Source organism: Achroia grisella, unplaced genomic scaffold (genome assembly GCF_030625045.1).
Source record: "Achroia grisella isolate CSIRO2021 unplaced genomic scaffold, CSIRO_AGI_Agris_v1 utg461, whole genome shotgun sequence".
Classification (NCBI taxonomy): Eukaryota; Metazoa; Arthropoda; class Insecta; order Lepidoptera; family Pyralidae; genus Achroia; species Achroia grisella.
This window is the reverse complement of record NW_026712871.1, coordinates 1,625,879-1,645,095: the sequence shown is the minus strand read 5'-3', so window position 1 is coordinate 1,645,095 and position 19,217 is coordinate 1,625,879. Positions and strand designations below refer to the sequence as shown.

At 33.6% G+C, this 19,217-nt stretch overlaps 1 protein-coding gene across 2 annotated transcripts; it reads left to right on the top strand.

Moving 5' to 3' along the window:
- Window positions 1-968: 968 nt before the first annotated feature.
- LOC131845342 (uncharacterized) lies at window positions 969-9,141 on the top strand. Of its 2 annotated transcripts, none has more exons than XM_059194392.1 (3): window positions 969-1,371; window positions 7,668-7,827; window positions 8,308-9,141. In XM_059194392.1, the coding sequence occupies exons 1-3, from the start codon at window positions 1,197-1,199 to the stop codon at window positions 8,708-8,710; spliced, it is 738 nt and encodes a 245-aa protein (XP_059050375.1). In that variant the 5' UTR covers window positions 969-1,196; the 3' UTR covers window positions 8,711-9,141. The 2 variants fall into 2 exon arrangements, with proteins under 2 accessions (XP_059050375.1, XP_059050376.1); XM_059194393.1 differs by lacking the exons at window positions 7,668-7,827; window positions 8,308-9,141 and adding exons at window positions 3,555-3,714; window positions 4,189-5,261.
- The last annotated feature ends 10,076 nt before the right edge of the window (window positions 9,142-19,217 follow it).

Genomic DNA, 19,217 nt, shown 5'->3' with positions numbered 1-19,217 from the left:
ATTTATAAAGATAAAATGAGACGGGAGTAAATACGCTGTATAAAACGACTAAATGCAAAAGTTACATGACGAAATTCGGAACAGTGCAACGCAATGCTCTTCTTAATTTTGTACCTAAACTGTCTACAGAGATGGCGCATGTGTTTTGAAGTTTATTGAACGCTTCTTGGAAGTTATTTTTAGAAAAAAAAAACAATGTAATGATTTCTCTAAAATATAATGCCGTAAATAAATTCTGTAACGTAATGTACCTACATCCGTCCATTGTATATTCATTTCTAATGTAATTAATTTACATCTTTACTAGCATAAAACTGAATTATGACCGATAGATGGCGCTTACTACATTTTGTTAAATGTGATTCTAATATTATAAATCCTAAAATATCTAGTCTTGTTACGATTTTATACGTAAATAAATCGCTGTAGCCATTAATTTTTCTACAATATAAATATACACTATACCTACATCGAGATGTGTTATGTGCACAAATTATCTTAGAATACTCATAGTTTTGTAATAATTAAAATATAGAATTGTAATATCTACTAAAATGAATAAAAACAATTAATCATATATTAATCTTTTGCTTAATTAATAGACCCTAATTGCATCATTTTATTGCAATTCCTAGTAATAAAATGACACATTAACCGCAAAACCGCATAGACACTATACCACACGATTTTAAAACCTAATATGTGAAGTCAGTCAATCGGATATTTCTAACCTATTTATATAAATCAATGAAATATTAAATGAAAAAATATGAAAATTACATCTTTATTAATGAAATGAAATTTCCATAAGAGGTACAATAATATGTTCGTCCTCGTAGTAATGTTCAATTCAATTTAACATGTCAAAAATGTATTATTATTTATATATTACCGGAGCCTGTACCTATATCTCTACATAAGCCAAAAACTTATTAGAGCTGGCAACCCTAAAATCGGGTTGTCAAAATGGCGACGAAAGTATCTAAATATACTAGTGTTGGTGCTAAAGATTATAGAATGGTGCGTCACTTTTAATATAACGTAGTTTTTTAAGTAATTTGTGATAATAAAGGCTACTGGAAGGCGCGCTCCCGCCAATATATCGCCATTTTTGTTTATGTAGCAAACCACACGGTGGGTTTGCCCGTTCGATTAGTAGTTGAACATAAATCGGACCGATTTGCTACCGTATTGTCATGCACAGGGGCACAGAGTCATTGATCAGTAATATTGAAAAATTTCCGTGTCTGTGGAATATAAGACATGAGAATTATAACAATCGAACTATAAAAGACGATGCATGGGAATATATTAATAGTCAATTACATTCAGACTGGTATGAACTTAGTGAAAACAAAAAGAAGGTTAAAGGTAAGTATTTTTATTATCTAATGTATTGATAAGTCATAAGTAGATATGGGTTGACATAGGAAATAACGTTAACATGTCTGCTTTTCTTAAAAAGCACGACTACGTGCTTTTCGTAAAAAGCATATATTTTCTAAATAAATTTCAAATGATACTGGCCGCTAAATAAAGATGGCGCTATTATCATGTCTTAAAATACAAACAGTCAAATACGATGACATCCCTTTAATTATATTTTAATTTAGTTCAATTGGGGCTGTAAAAGTAACAATAAATAAAGTACCCGTACTCAATAATTATTAAACTACAGTACCGTTACGTTACTAGTGTACAATTGACTACCACCAATTTTTAGGCCGTATTTGTTCTAGTTTTTATTTTATTTATTGGAAACCAACGGCGTTACAATTTAAAGTTTGTTTGTTTCATTTTAGTTTTTAAACCGTCCTCAACTGTACTATGTAGATGGATGTTTGAGTCATCCGCTGGTCCCTACGGACCGCAGGGTGCGGGCCTCGAGCTGTGCTCTTTGCCCGGGCATACTGCTGAACCACCCCAGCGTCATTCTTTTACCAGCTGGCCTCAACAGCCGCCTGTAGGCATTGTGTGGCGGTAATCATGGCTTAGCTCGCCGAGCCGGCTTAACGCCGCCACGCCACGCAAGTGACGTGATCACTCGGTGGAAAGTAGATATATTTGATGAAAACTAGTGAACCCATTGCTAGTAAAGGGTCGACCTTAACGCGGTTCTCTCTGGAAACTATTGTGGTTAATTACTACTGAATTCGCCATGAGTGGCTCTAATTTAATCCTCATCACATTCTCCTCTGGTACGCCGCCATTGTAAATGATTTGAGCAGATGAGTAAACCATCCGGTTTTCATAAACCACACTACTACGTTCTTGTTTTCTTATACCATAAATAATTTGGTCTTTATTTTTAAAGCCCGCAACTATAATAACATGTACTTTCTCTTTATGGTTAAAGTTTTTGACATATAAAACGTGAAAAAGCGATAAAAAAGTGTCCATTATAAATAAATACTTTTCATTTTTACTTCAATTTCAGTAATTATGTAACTATAATAACCAGCTACCGTATGTAACATATTGACTACAGTAACCATGTAACTGCAGTAACTAAGGGTAACTACAGTATCTAAGCAACTACAAGAATTACAAAATACCGGCACGTTACTTCGGTACAGCAGCTGTTTCCATTAATTACATAGATCTCGTTACCTTAAGATTATTAGTTTCGGAAACAATCTTGAACTTGCGAACACGAAATCTTTTGAGAATTCAAAAATTTCATAGTCAGTCACGTGACAGTGAATACCAGAAAGTATTATATTACTCTGTTATAAATACCCTTGTTAACATTCCCCTAGAACTATATACGACATTGACAAAAAAAAAAAATTATATATTGTGTATTGTTCTTATGAATTATATTTTGAAAAATGTCTATACTTCATAACGTAATCGGATTTAAGAGAGTAAATAGTCTTTCTCTTTTTTATCTTAAAGATTTTGCATTAAAATGTGACTTACTTATTGGAATTAAGAAACGCTACCTACAATGTAAGTATACACAAATGTACCATATATATTATAAGCTACACATATACACGCAGTGTGGAGTCTGTGTAGTTATCGCTTTATGTTTGGACACTGTACAGTATTTGTAATACGATGAATTCGGCGAAAATTAAAATAAAAAAGCCTTTTATACACCAACATCAGTGTATATACGCCATGAAACTACACATCCGACATATATTGGTCAGGTAATTTAAGACGTCTTGACAGATTTGAGCGTTTCAAAAAAATCTGATCAACTAATAGACTACAAATAATGATATTGACGACCTCGGTGGTCTAGCGGTCTAGTCTACCGCTTTACGACCGATGGTCGCGGGTTCGATTCCTCGCACGGCACAAACATTTGTATTCATGAGTATGATTGTTTGTATCGGTCTGGGTATTTTCTATGTATAATATGTATGTATTTACGAAAAAAAAATAGATCTATGTATTTGTATCAGTTGTCTAGGACCCATAACACAAGCTTTAGCTAGCTTAACTTGGGTCTAGATGGCGCTGTGTGAATTGTCCTGAGATTATTACTATTATTATATTTTGACATGATTAGATTCATTTTAAATTTGACCATTTATTTGCAGCTGCCGATACCAAAAAGAAATGGACGAACATAAGAGATTGTTACAGACGGGATTGGACAAGAATGAAAAACTTAACCCCAGAAGCAGCTTTGAAACACAAACGATATATTTATTCCGACCTATTATCTTTTATGGATCCAGTCTTTAACATACCAAGATAGTAAGTCTGTTTTAACTTAATAGTTCGGTCAGTCATTCATAATTTAAGAGCCGCGTTCTAGTTGGTGGAGCAATTGCCATTTGTTATGATCTTCGATCAATCTCTTTTGATATTGATACTAATAACAATGTCTGAGGACAATTCACACCATCACCACCACCAGCGCCATCTAGAGTCAAAGCTAAGCAGAGTTTCTGTTATCAGTTTTAGAGAACAATTAATGTTATTAATACATAAATATTTTTTTATAAGGAATACATGGTATATTATCTATATACCATGTATTCACATAACATCAAAATTAATCCAATGGACGACGGTAGGCTCGCCCCCCGTCACGTTGTATTCAAATATGAAGAGAGAAATGTGGACATGTCAAACGTTGCGTTCACCACGACGTCGACAGTTGATAATGCCTCTGACTACTCAATCTGAGATAACAGTAATTAAGTATGTATATGTTTACTTTCATAGTTTTGATGGCAACTCCACTACAAATGAAGATACCCAGTCATCTAGCGTAGAAGAAGAGGAAGAAGAAGAGACAGAAGACCAGGATTTTGAGGATCAGCTATGTGAGATAATGATTAAGCCTGAAATTGAAGAGGAGAAGGCGAGCAATGACGTACCTAGTCAAGTACGGAATCTGTTATATCAGACTCAGACACAAACAAAACCGAACAAAAGGCGGCAAATGAAAGATCACGATGATGGCGATGATAACGATGATACAAAGTATTTGCTAAGTTTTCGTTCGTACATGAAGAAAATGAACACCGGAGAAAAGATAGACTTCAAAATAGGAATGTTAGAATTGGTGAAAAACATAATGGGGTCATCGACTTCAAATTATTAGAATTTCTAGTCTCTAAATATTTTTATTGTACGGCAAACTGACCTGATGATAAGTGACAAACATCAGTTTGTTAATTGAACAACACCACGTCATCATGTGACACCCGTAATACTCATGCCTTGCTATTCCAGAAGACTAAACGCTGCAGCTACCTCGAATTCTATATCTTTTCTCACTGTCAATCAACAGCAATCCTCATTAAAAATAGTTCTATATCTCCGAAGGTAAAGATCTATCCAAACGAATGTTTGACACCAGTGATAATTTATTCCTAGCAGTGTAATTAATAATTCTAACCAAAACATTGGTTGTAAAGCAAACTGCTTGACGGTAAAAATAGGCGAGACAGAATAATTGAATTTATGTAAATATAAAACAAAATGAAAATAACCTAGATCGAGATACTGCGAGAGCAATGTTGAAATATAAATTCGGCGAAAATTATACGACTAAGTAATGAGTCTATGAAGTTATGTTCTATTCCTGAGTTATACACACAGCAATAATATGATATAGTTAATTTTAAACTTTCTTGTTTAATATACATTATTTAAATTATTAACCGGGTCTTAACTTAGTCGAAACGTCGAGAGAGGTAAATACCTTTATTTGCCATAAAATTATTCGTGTTAAGACCCGGTTAATAAATTAAATAACAATATGATATCTTCTTAAATGTTTTATGTGATAATTATAATATAGACTGTCATAAAAACTCAAATAAATAAGACAATTTACATATAAATCTTTTAATTAACAGAACCTGACGATACCATTCAAATCATATCAAAATATCTTTATTCACGTACCTATGTTTCTAAATCACAGACAAGATAATATTACATATTAATATGAAAATCGATTTAATCATTGAAAAATTACTTCAATAATTTTGACTATAAAGAGGAAGTGCAATTTAAAGAAAAATATGACTTAAACAAAACAGTACCGTGTAAAGTTTAAAAAGAGAACATTTACAGATTACTATGAAATAATAGATATGGCTTAGATAGAAAGAATAGGTCTGGCTTAAAATGAAATAGTGCGTTTTCAATTGTAACTAAATATATCGTAACGATAACAATAGTAACGTAACGAGTACCACTTGCGCTTGGTTTAGTAACTAATATGTATCTAGGGATACTCTATTTGTCGTTACCTTTCAGATAATTAGAGCTGAAGTAAAGTATGTCCAAGACCTCAACTTACAGTTTAAATCAGAATTGAGAATGGTTATATTGGTATTCTATTTAATTAATACATTATAATGCAAGACTTTTTATGCAGAAATATTATTTAACATGTGTGTTTGTTTTCTGTGTTCGTTCTAGTGGGTTTGTTCATTGTTGGCAACACTGCCCAAAACCAATAGGTTATTTATAGTCTGTGGATTCTTGTCAAAATGGCGCCGAGAGCACCTAAACACATTAAAATACTAATAGTAGTACACCGTTTAGTGTAAGTCCGTTTGATCTATGCTTATTAGTGTATAATTACAATTATCCAAAGCTTCACTAATCTTATTTTTATATCTGACTAGCGAAAGATACTTCGGGTTTGACCGTTCGATTTGTAGTTGAACATAAGTCGTGCGGGATTCGTACCGTACGGTCATGCATAAAGAAGTAGAAATATTTATCGGTAGTATGCGTAAATATCCGTGTTTATGGAATATAAGACATGAAGATTACAACAATCGTCCTGTAAAAGATAAAGCATGGGATAGTATTAATAATCAGTTATATTCGGATTGGGTTAATATTTGTGAAAACGAAAAGAAGGTTAGAGGTAAGTTATTCTGTTATTATTGATAAGTCAGGCATGAGTTGGTCACTATAAGAAAAACGTAACTAAACGACTCTGCTTTTTATAAAAAGCGTGTAAACATGCTTTCTGCAAAAAGTATAAATTTTGTAAATATTCTTCTAATTGGTACTAGACATCAAACATAGATGGCGCTTGTTTGATGTTTAACAAATATGATGTTTCAGGTCTGCTTTTTTCTTCCTTTTGCTTGGACTTTTGTATTGCCATTAGTCAAATTTTGCATCAAAACGGGGAAATAAAACAGGAAATGAAGTAATATGTAATTTAGAGTAGTATCAAACATAGTTTATAAATTTAGAACATAGTTACTAATTTATACATATGAAATAAATACATACAAATTTATATTTTAGATAACTTGTTAATATAAATTATGCTTAAGAGTTGCAACCTCCAACTGTTCAACTACTATCGTAAAATATAGTTATTAGGGTTCTGAAACAAATGCTATACCCGTACGTACTGAATAAACGGTACTCGTTACTACAGTATCGTTACAATACAATTTTTTTTATAATAGTGACAACCATCGCTTATACGTATATATAAGCAGCACCGTGACATCAAGTCGCTTTGTCCCCTCCGATCGAACCCCCATCCAATTTAAACGGGGATCAAAATTATGATGCCCTGAGCCGAAGTTTGAACACCTAGTGGTGCCCTCAGACTAAAGTCGTATACGTCAGGCAGGAGCTGGCCTTCAGCCGCTCCATAAGTCCTTCCGCGGGTTTGGAGTGCCATCTGCACTCGCCTCCTAACGTCCGGTAAAGCTGTAAAGCCCAGCTGCAGCAAACAGCATTAGAGTAGTCCGAAAAAAAAATCAAGTCGCTTTGTGACGTCTTTTATTGATGGTACCTCTCAAATCTTGCTATTTGTTATGGACTTCATAGTTTATTGCTGGCCATTTAAAAGTTACTTTTTTACCTTTAAAAAGAATGTATATAGTTTGATTTGTTAATTTTGTGACGTAAGAAAAATATACCAATTTTATTTTAGTCTTTACATCGATTTATACATATATAGTTATAGAGTAGATGCAATAGCTTTCTGCACATAAAGAACCGACATACAAACATATATAATATTATCCACCACATAAACGACCGTGGCAGGACTCGAACCTGCAATCCACAAAACTATTCTTAGGGACTTAGGTGTCATATTTCTTGCTCTAGAAGTTCCTTTTAGTGTATACTCATGTAACTTTATTTTCAGATCGCATACGTCAGCTATGCAGTTATTAGTTTTAAACGTATTAATTTATTTACAGCTGCAGACTCCAAGAAGAAATGGACGAACATAAGAGATTGTTACAGAAAGTATTTATCAAAAGTAAAAAACTTACCGCCGGATTCACCTGAATTGAAGAAACGATATATTTATGCGGACCTCTTAACCTTTCTGGATCCTGTCTTTAACAGGCCACGATAGTAAGTGTCTTTTTACTAAATGGCTACTGAACACGCCGCAGAATCTCTGAATGTATTATTTATGCGAAATTTTTGAATTTAACTCAAAACCTAGTATAGAATTAGGAATTCCCAAACCTTGATATTGACGGCTCAAATTGAAATCCACTTCTTAACGCTCTGCAACTTTTGCTGCTGAGATGTGATGTGAGGTTTGGAATTGCAATAATGCTGTGTATGATTTTTGAAATGCATTTTTCCAATGGTTGAATGGTACTTGATATACCCATTCACTGGAAATATTAGAAACCAACGTAGTATGATGCGAATTTACTTGCCATTTCTCAGATTAATATTGATTTGTTATCTACATTGTTACGACCGGGCAATCAGTCTCAAATGTAGATCGTAAGTCGCTAGTAAATCGTTTTCCGTCTAAAATTAAACATCTTGCATTTAAATTAATATCCTCTGTAATTAAACGAGTAAAAATTTCCACAGTTCTGATGGCAACATAGCCAACAATGAAGATACCCAGTCTTCTAGCATAGAAGAAGAAGAAGAAACAGAAGAGCAAGAATTCGAAGATCCGCTGTGTGAAACAATGATTAAACCAATTATTAAACGTGAAATCGAGGAGGAAAAACAGAGAATAGATGTAAATACTGAAGTATGTGATCTGATATATGAAACTCGGAGAAAAGCAAACAAAAGACGTCAAACAAAAGATGACGATGATGGTGATGATGATGATGATACAAAATATTTGCTAAGTTTTCGCTCGTACATGAAAAAAATGAACACCGGAGACAAGTTAGAATTCAAAATAGGAATGTTAATTTTGGTAAAAAATATAATGGGATCCCCCACTTCAAATTATTACAATCAAAATTCTAAATCTTAAATAGTTTTTAAGTGGCAAACCTGTTGAGGGACCATGTAATGTAAATATGGCTACTGATACTTATAAACACGAAGATCTTCACGGATGTGTTGCCTTTCCTGAGCACTGAAGTGTTCTACCTTCGTACCCCAAATACGATCCAGAGATAAATTATATAAAGGTCGAAATGTATAAAACTAAAGAAACTCGGCAATTTTGCGTCTAAATTAACCAAAGGTTATTTTGATTTAGACGCTAAATTGCGAATTAAGATCCTGCAAAACTATATTTGTGACGACCGTATCATTTTATAGTTCATAGTGAACATATTATGGCTGACAGTTGGAAACCGTAACTGGCGGGCGACACAATTAATTGTCAATAGTTTCTGTAATCTAGTAAATACATTTTATTTATATATGTTGTTTTATACTTAATTAATAAATGTAACTATTACATATAAATCGTTTAATTGATAAAATCCGAAGACACCACTCTGTGGTATGGCAATGTTGTACAATAGATTTATAACTAAACGCACATGCGCGAAACTAGTAAGTTTGTAAAAGATAAATTTCAATAATGATGCACATTATATTATTATTTCTTTATATTTACAAATCATATGTGTCTGCTTGTAGATTAAGCTTTCACTTAAAAATGGCTAGAGAAATTACGATGAAATTTTCAGGAAATATATTATTTGATAACGAAAGTAAGTTAGGAAAAATACTCTTAAAGGGTATAATAATATTTTTAGGGAAAAATATAATTGCCTCACTTAGTTTTCGCAAAGAAATAATAGATGATGGAGATCTACAAATTAACACACGTGCAAACTCGCGGTCATCATAAATCGTTATAGTAAGTAATAAATCATATTAAATTATCATGTGTATTATATATAAAATAACACGTTTTTATTCCCGGTAAAATCTTTAAGGTCCGCTCTGAAAGCTCCGACTTCCTCTACAATCACTATTTGGTAACTTGGTACTACTAGTTACAACTTAAGAGGCCTTTCACATTTTTTGGCCTAAAAGCAGTGTCTTTGGGGTTCTGGTTCTAAGAAATTAAGAGTCGGATATACATTTTGATTCCTGAATTGTATAGATAGATATCTAATCTTAAAAACAACATCTTTGAAATGTTAATTTTCTCTTTGTTAGTCTTCCTAATTTCTAAAATAGTTTATTCAAAAACGCTAAATGACAGAAGTTTGGGGTCGTCGTTCATTAATAAACAAACATAAATTGATATGATATCTTTACTAAAACTTGATAATTACTTTATAAATTGAGACAGCATCGTCCTTTTTTTCATTTTCAACTTAAATATCTAAAAAATTGATCATAATGAAACCCAAAATTTCAACAAAACTTTGCCATAATCATTTCTAATTTTCTCATAAATACAACGAAATTTTTGCATAAAAAAAACATAATAATAAAGTTAATATACTTGTAAATTAGAAATATAAAAAAAATATATAAGTTTCTAAGAAAAAAATAAACAATAATAATAATTTAAAGTTGTAAAAATTCCGTTGCGCCAAAAGTAAATTCTCAGTGCTGCGCTAGCGCTCGTCGAGGTAGGACCTATGCCATTTTTTACAACACCGCTAAGATAAGACATTCGTCAGTGAACATTAGTATAGAGCGACTAAACCATTTTGATAATTTAAGTAATATTTAATTAATTTTGCTAATATATACTTATTTCTACGAATATTAATTTAAAGTTTTTGTTAAATATATATATACATATATATATATATATATATATATATAATAATAATATTTATTTTAGCATGCCAAGACAAAAGTACAGTTATGCTACAAATAAAACCTACCTACCCTGCTGGACTATGAAAAGCACAAGAGCATGGTATTTCGTCACACTAATGGCAATTAATTGTTAAAATTAAAAAAGAGAACATTTTAGTATTTTAAAAAATAACGCTTATCTGAGAGAAAAATGTAAGAAAATGTAAACCAATTTTACTCTATGTTTATTTTGTAGTTTTTTTCTAAATTAAAATAGGGTTATTGTTTATAAAAATACCATTATTATTTTTACGTACATTTGTCTTGTGTTATATAGTGTATATCATCTAGTATGCAATGTGGATTGTAAATAAATTACCAAATTATATATAAATTATATTCCTTAATGTTTAGAGATATTTTATCCAATTTTATTTTATTTTACACAATACAGATATTTCTAAATTGCAGCTATTCTGTTATTATACTCGTTGGACTTTCATTACTGTACAGTTATGTCAAATAATTATGCGTGTTTGGGTGAAAAGTCAACAACATTATAAATGTTTTTATTTAGAGACTAGCTTTTAGCTCGCGGCTTCGCCCGCGTGAATATGGGATATATAGGTTATCGCGCGTTTAAAGATCCGTGTACAGTATTGGGACGTTATATATAAACCTTCCTCTTGAGTCTATCTATTCTGTCTATTAAATAACAACGAATCAAAATCTGCGTAGTTTTTTAAGATCAAAACATACATAGATCTATTACATGTGTAGATGATATTTTAACCGGAAATTGAAGCCGTTAAAATGGTATTGGCAGATCAGTTGGAATCATCGATATTCTTGGTATATAAGCTTCAATTCTTTAGTAAGCAATATATCCAATGGGACGCCATTGCACATGTTCGGCGGGCTTAAATTTCATGACTGGATCATGCTTTTGAGAAATTCCTTCCTCAAGTTTGAGCATTTAGTGTGGGAAATCACTATCTGTGCTTCCATAAAAATGAGCTCTCAAATTTGTCAGTAGTTTTAAACTTTCAATTAAAGTCCATAAGGGAGACGATGTTAATGACACAGAGAGTCTTTCAGAAATCTCCAGCAAAAGTATAAAAGTAATCCCGCCAATGAGAGCAGAGGTGTTTCTAAGGTCTTTTAAGGTTCTGTCCAAAATCTCTATAGCTCATGGCGATTTCATTACATATAATCAATGAGGCGTCTTATAATAATTTATAAAAAGGTTTGACATTAACAATTAATTATATATCAAGAATCAAAAATCGGCCAACCAAGAACGAGAAGCTGCAATATCAGCCAATATCATGCGGCGACGTCAATGATGCAGGAACAGCAATGATAGCAGTTGAAGCTTTTTTTTTACAACTTAGAATGGCAAACAAGCTGACGGCTCTCCTGATGGAAAGGGGTAACCGTCGCCTATATACATGAGCAGTACCTGCCATGTTCATATCAGCACATTGTTTCCCTCATGCGTTACCATTCCTGAAAACTCGGGTGTTATTCCCCTGTACCTTGTAAATTCACTACCATATATATACACAGGTAGTCTATATAGATAGATATACATATACACAGATAGTATACCCTGAGAAAGGTCATAGACTACTTTATAGTGCGAAAAAAGTATTGTAAGGGATTAAAAGCGGAGATGAAAGGTTGTATAAAAGTATCGTCATTGTTTAATTGAAACAAAGAAACTTTTTTAGGTTATAATCTAAATATATTTCCTTTATTTGGTCAATTTCATTATACCACGCTGACGAAGTCGCGGACACACCTAATATACATATAAAGATGGGACCTTTAAATCAAAACAAAGCCTTGAAAACAGAACTATTATATATAAATAAAATAATATTTAGAACAAGTGAATATGGCAATAATGTATCCGACTCTTATAATAAATTATATTGTATCTATTAATAAATAAACTGAATTAATATGTAAGAAGAATTAATTAGTAAATTTATTGTATAGTAATTTCATCTTCCTGTCCTTATCCCAATTATTTGTTACTCATATTACTTAAGGTTTTGGCTTTTAGTTGTACAATCGGCCAGCATCCTGACATCAACCCTCTAGGAATAATATAATAAAAAAATATGGTCATTATTAGCACTTTGATAATTAAGATAAATAACGTTATTTAAAAAAATCCAATAAGTAGTCTCAGTTAAGTAGAAACATATCACATTATTAATTAAAATATTACAAGGATCAAAATGGTTCATACTAAATCCACACCGATTGAGCTACACGGTTATTTGCGTCTGTGTGCGTGTATTGCTGTGTGTGTGCGTAAATCCATGCGATTAAACCTAAAGTTGAGCGGCATCATTTTGTAATAGTCCTCTTAATACCCGTATAGTACTGCCCTGTCTATTCAGACAAAATAGTTTTTTAGGTTGGCAACTATAAAAAAGGATAGGTTGTTAATCTGTGGGTTGTCAAAATGGCGTCAAAAATATGTATCAAAATATCAACCTCAGTGCGTTCAATGTGCATCATTTAGTCGTTTTACAACAACTACTTACGAGGTATTTTAAATACTCGTCTTTTTTTATAGCTGTGTAGCGAATCATACGTTGGGTTTGCAGGTTTGATTTTTGTTTACAGGGCAGACTTCGTACGGACATGCATAGGGAAACAGAATTGTTTCTAAGTTGTCTGGAAAAATTTCCTTGTCTGTGGAATATCAGTCATGAAGATTACAACAATCGTCGCGTAAAAGATAAGGCATGGGATAGTATCAATAGTGAATTATATCCAGATTGGTATGACATTTGTGAAAACGAGAAAAAGGTTAGAGGCGAGTTCTTGTTATTGTTTTTATTTTTAAATGATAAGGCGCAAAGGAACAGTGTATGAATAACGTAAATTTCTGCTTTTCATATAAAAGCACGTGCTTTTGGTAAAAAGCATAAGTTTTGTAAATATACGCTATACGGCTTTCATAATTAATTCCGCTCGTCAAACACAGATGGCGCTTGTTTGATGCGATCTTTTACAAATACGATATTTTACTTAATATGTTAAAATACTGTTATAACACTGTGCACTTTAAGGTGCACAGAAAAATATTTATATAAAAAAAGAATTTAAACAAATATGCTTAACAAAAGGCCTATCAAAAGTCTCAGCCCGATCGGTTTAAAATTTACAAAGTTTCATACAAACTTTCATCCCCTATTTTATCCCCTTGGGGGTAGAATTAATCAAAGTCCTTTCTTAGCGGATGCCTACGTCATAACATCTACCTGCATGCCAAATTTCAGCTCGAGCCGTCCAGTGGGGGGGGAAGGGTTAGTAATGTGGACTAATGATCCCATTGCTAACAATGTACCATGTCAGGTCGACCTCCACGCGGTTCCCCCTGGAAACCATTGTGATGGATTCCCGGTGAATTTGTCACGTTGGGCTAACTGATCTGACTTCATGTTCATCTTATCATCCTCCACTGGTGCCTCGCCAGCGTATACCGTTAGCGCAGGCGGGTGCACCATTCCATTATCATCCACTAAAAAAAAAAAAAAGCCGTCCAGTGGTTTGGGCTGTGCGTTGATAGATCACTACGTCAGTCACCTTTGAGTTATATATATATATATAGATTACGTTTCTATCCGTGAAAACCTGTAAGTGGCCGTTCTGATTTAATATTGTTTATAACTATGTAAATAGCCTTGGTTTTCCGAAAATAAATATCTATTCATATATGAATATATTTATAATAAAATTGGAGTGTCTGTTCGTAATATTGAAATAACCGTTTTTTCCTACATGCATATGAATATAAATACGGTACATACACCAAAAAAACACTTTACAATTTTTGTCTGTCTGTCGGTCTGTTTGTTCCGGCTAATCTCTGAAATGGCTATACCGATTTTAACGGGACTTTTTTGCCAGGTAACTCATGTAATAAGGAGTAACTTAGGCTACTTTTATTTTAGAAAAATATAGTTAAATTCCACGCGGACGAAGTCGCGGGAACAGCTAGTATATACATATTAATTTAGTCCAAGGATTTATTATTTAATTTTGAACTCTATGATTACAGCGGCAGATACCAAGAGGAAATGGACGTACATAAGGTATTGTTACAGACGAGAGCATACAAGAATGAAATTTTTATCTCCCGAAGCAGCTTCGAAACGTAAACGATATATATATTCCGATTTATTATCTTTTATGGACCCAGTTTTTAACATGCCAAGATGGTAAGTCACCTCTAATAAATATTCTTTATTGCACTTAAATACATTTGTAAGTATATTAATTACAACTAATGTTAACAATAGAGGAAATCTCTAAAAGAGATCTCTTCCAGTCAACCCAATAGAGCGTGGCATAGGAAGTGTTGAGTGGGTTAAAATGTGCAAATTATAATTTAATAAAAATGTTATAAATAATTAAAACTAAACATAAAAATATAATGTACAACATACAGATACTAATACGATATATATAAAGATAAAAAATATTCATCATCATCATCATCATCGCAGCCCGGAAGACGTCCACTGCTGGACATAGGCCTCCCCCAAAGATCTCCACGACGATCGGTCCTGCGCTGCTCGCATCCAATGCCTTCCCGCGATCTTGACCAGATCGTCGGTCCACCTTGCTGCAAGGTGGACTCCAGCAAGGTGGACCAGCAAAAAATATTAATATATATATATATATATATATATATATGCACTTGAATACTTAAACAAAATTACATTTATAATAAACTAGCTGTCCCGGCAAATGTTGTTTTGCCATATAAATTATAACGCTATAAAAAATAGGGGTTGATGATAGAACGGTGAAAATTTAGGATTGTATGTATTTTTGTATGTTGTATCATAAAAAAATAGAAACTAAAAATTTTGTCTAAAAAATAAAATAAAAATTTAGGGGTGGACTACCCCTAACATTTAGGGGGATGAAATATAGATGTTGGCCGATTCTCAGACCTACTCAATACGCTCACAAAATTTCATGAGAATCGGTCAAGCCGTTTCAGAGGAGTATGGGAACGAAAACTATGACACGAGAATTTTATATATAAGATAATGATATTTTCACTTTCACAGTTACGATGGCAACTCAACAATTAATGAAGATACTCAGTCTTCCAGCATAGAAGAAGAACCGGAAGACCAGGATTTTGAGGACCGACTGGTTGAAATATTAGTTAAACCTCAAACCGACGGTAAACATAATAGAATAGATGTACATAATGAAGATCTTCACTTATATCAGACTAGGAGAAAAGGTAACAAACGACGTCAAACAATTGATGATGATGATGATGATGATAATGGTGATGATGATGATACGCAGTATTTGCTAAGTTTTCGTTCGTACATGAAGAAAATGAGCAGCAGAGAAAAGATAGACTTCAAAATAGGAATTTTAGAATTGGTGAAAAAAGTAATGCCATCGGCAACTACAAATTCAGTTTCCTAAATTGCCAAACTATACTATTTTATAAATAAACTTACGTCATTTTAATAAAGCTGAACTTTATATATATTATTGAGAGAACTATTAAACTGAGTTTCCTAAATTGCCAGACAGTTTTCTTGGTTCCTCATCCTACCAGACTCATTGAAACCGTATATTGGGTAACAACGGTGTATACAATTTCATATCAAATTCGTTATTTTAAGATGCTGCATTTTTTCACACATTGCTCGTAACAGTATTGTAACTTGCTCTGCTCGTTGCCAGACCCTTAGTGTGGTTCCAACCCCCCGCCGGACGCCCCTAAACTATACTATTTTATAAATAAACTTACGTCATTTTAATAAAGCTGAACTTTATATATATTATTGAGAGTTCTCTCAAACTGAGTTTCCTAAATTGCCAGACAGTTTTCTTGGTTCCTTATCCTACCAGACTCATTGAAACCGTATATTGGGTAACAACGGTGTATACAATTTCATATCAAATTCGTTATTTTAAGATGCTCCATTTTTTCACCTAAATAATTTTAAAGACAAATATTTTGTTTTTTTTTATGTGACTAGCCTGACAGCCTGTTTGGTGGAGTGTGGGAACCGAAAGCTATATATTTTGTAATTTTAATGACAAAGTTAACAGTCTACATAATGGTGTAGTAATAATAATAACTCTGCTCAGCTTGGGACTAGATGGCGCTGTGGGAATTGTCCTGAGATATAATAGTAATGATTATAACCCTGAACAGTGCACATAGCGCCATCTAGTCCTAAGCTAAGCAAAGCTTGTGTTATGTTAGGTATGACCACTGATATAAATACATAGATACATTTTTTTGTAAATACATACTATACACAGAAAACACACAGACCGATACAAACAAATAATTATCATTACATAATCTATACATATAAATAAAATTGGAGTGTATGTTTGTAATATTGAAATAACCGTTTTTTACTACATGCATATGAATATAAGATTTTTACATCAATATAACATTTTTTACAATTTTTGTCTGTCTATCTATCTGCCGGAACAAACAGGCTAATCTCTGAAATGGCTGGACCGATTTTGACGGGACTTTTTTTGACAGATAGCTGATGTAATAAGGAGTAACTTAGGCTATTATATTTTAAAAAATAAAGTTAAATTCCACGCGGATGAAGTCGCGGGTACAGCTAGTATAAAATAAAGTCGCTGTCGCTGTGTATACCTATGTATGCTTAAATCTTAAAAACAACGCAACGGATTTTGAAGCGGTTTTTTTAAATAGATAGATTGTAGAGGAAGGTATATATTTATATTACATGTACACCCGTGCGAATCCGCGGCGTGTAGCTAGCTACTTATAAAAAAAATATACATTTTTATATTCAACATTTGCAGATTTTTTCCGTAAATTACCTGTATACAAGTCTGAACATTTCTTCCGTATACAGAAGTGGATAAATAAGATACTTGGTTGCATTGTGGTTAGCAGTTGCGAGGTCATTTACTTTCAAACTGGAAGGCTAAGACGGGTTGGTGCACTGTTACCTGCCTACTGTCTCTATTTTTTTTTATGGATGACTAGCTGTACCCGCGACTTCGTCCGCGTGAAATTGAACTTTATTTTTCAAAAATAACAGTAGCCTATATTACCACTTATTACATCAGCTACCTGCCAATAAAAGTTCCGTGAAAATCGGTCCAGCCATTTCAGAGGTTAGCCGGAACAAACAGACCGACAGACAGGCGGGCAAAAATTTTATAAAATGTTATTTTGGTGTATGTACCGTATTTATATTCATATGCGTGTAGTAAAAAACGATTATTTCAATATTACAAATAGACACTCCAATTTTATATATATATGTATAGGTAGATGTATGGAATGCAGCACCCGCCTGCGCTAACGGTATACGCTGGCGGGGCACCAGTGGAGGATGATAAGATGACCATGAGGTTGTATAATGTACCATGTCAGGATGACCGACACAAATTCCAACCGAAACGGTTTCCAAGGGGGACCACCCACTGGAAATTATCGTGATAAATTCTTGGTGAATTTGCCGCGAGGTGCTAACTGACCTGACCTCATGCTCATCTTATCATCCTCCACTGGTACCCCGCCAGCGTATACCGTTAGCGCAGGCGGGTGCACCATTCCATTATCATCCATAAAAAAAGGTATACGCTGGCGGGGTACCGGTGGAGGATGATTTTTTTTTCCTAGACAAGTAACACAGCGCCATCTTGCCCCACGGTCAAGTCAAGTTCTGCTTAACTTGACTTATGGGTACTAGACAACTGATATAAATATGTACTTATATATTTATATCAGTTGTCTAGTATCCATATTTATTTCTTTATATCATACATAATATATATATATATACGTCCGTCAAATAAATTAAAAAAAGAATTCTTCCAAACACCCAAACCGATAAAACAAATGTTTGCAACGTGCGAGGATTCGAATCCGCAGCCATCGGGAGTTATGCGGTCTACTAAACCGCTAGACCACCGAGGCCGTGAAAAACAAATGTAAACAATATTAAGAGGGTAAGTGTAATATTTACACTAAGTATCACTTGAAAATGTATGTTAGTAAAGTGGTAGATAATACACACTTATAATACTTGATAATAGTAATATAACTTAGTCATAATAAAACACTTCAAAGAATAAGCAATACTCTTGTAATGAATCATAGATTAATTTGTTTATCATTATTTACTACAAAAATGATGATACAGAATTCTATACAATTCAATCAACAGCCTAAATAATAATAATAATAAGCTCTACGAAAGCGACAGCGTCAAGCTCTACTGGGACCGATCTATCATCACGGACAGGACCGTTCTTGCGAACAAACCTGATATCGTGGTGATAGATCGGGCACTCTCGAGGGTGTTTTTGGTGGACATCACCATACGAGATGACGAGAACCTCGTGAAAGCCGAAACTAAGAAAAAGAGAAACTATCTCGACCTGACTCACGAGGTGACCGAAATGTGGGGGGTGATGTCCACCGAAATCGTTCCAATCGTTATGTCGGTGAACGGTCTTATCCCAACCAGTCTGGAGCAACATCTCAGACGGTTGGGATTCCGGGGCGGCTCACTCCCGGGAAAGATGCAGAAAGCGGTGCTGTTACATTCTGCCCGCATTGTACGCCGGTTTCTCTCCCTGGGGCCCTGAACCCCGGCCGACTGTGCTTCTGCCGGGGGTATGTTGCCATCTCCTCTCCTTAAGAGGGGAGATGAGAATTTTTGGAAAAAATAAAAATAATAATAACC

Coding starts and splice junctions, on each gene's coding strand:
- LOC131845342 (XM_059194392.1), top strand. CDS start 1,197: ATGCACAGGGGCACAGAGTCATTGATCAGTAATATTGAAAAATTTCCG. Junction 1,372..7,667: donor AAACAAAAAGAAGGTTAAAG/GTAAGTATTTTT, acceptor ATTTATTTACAG/CTGCAGACTCCAAGAAGAAA. Junction 7,828..8,307: donor GTCTTTAACAGGCCACGATA/GTAAGTGTCTTT, acceptor AAATTTCCACAG/TTCTGATGGCAACATAGCCA.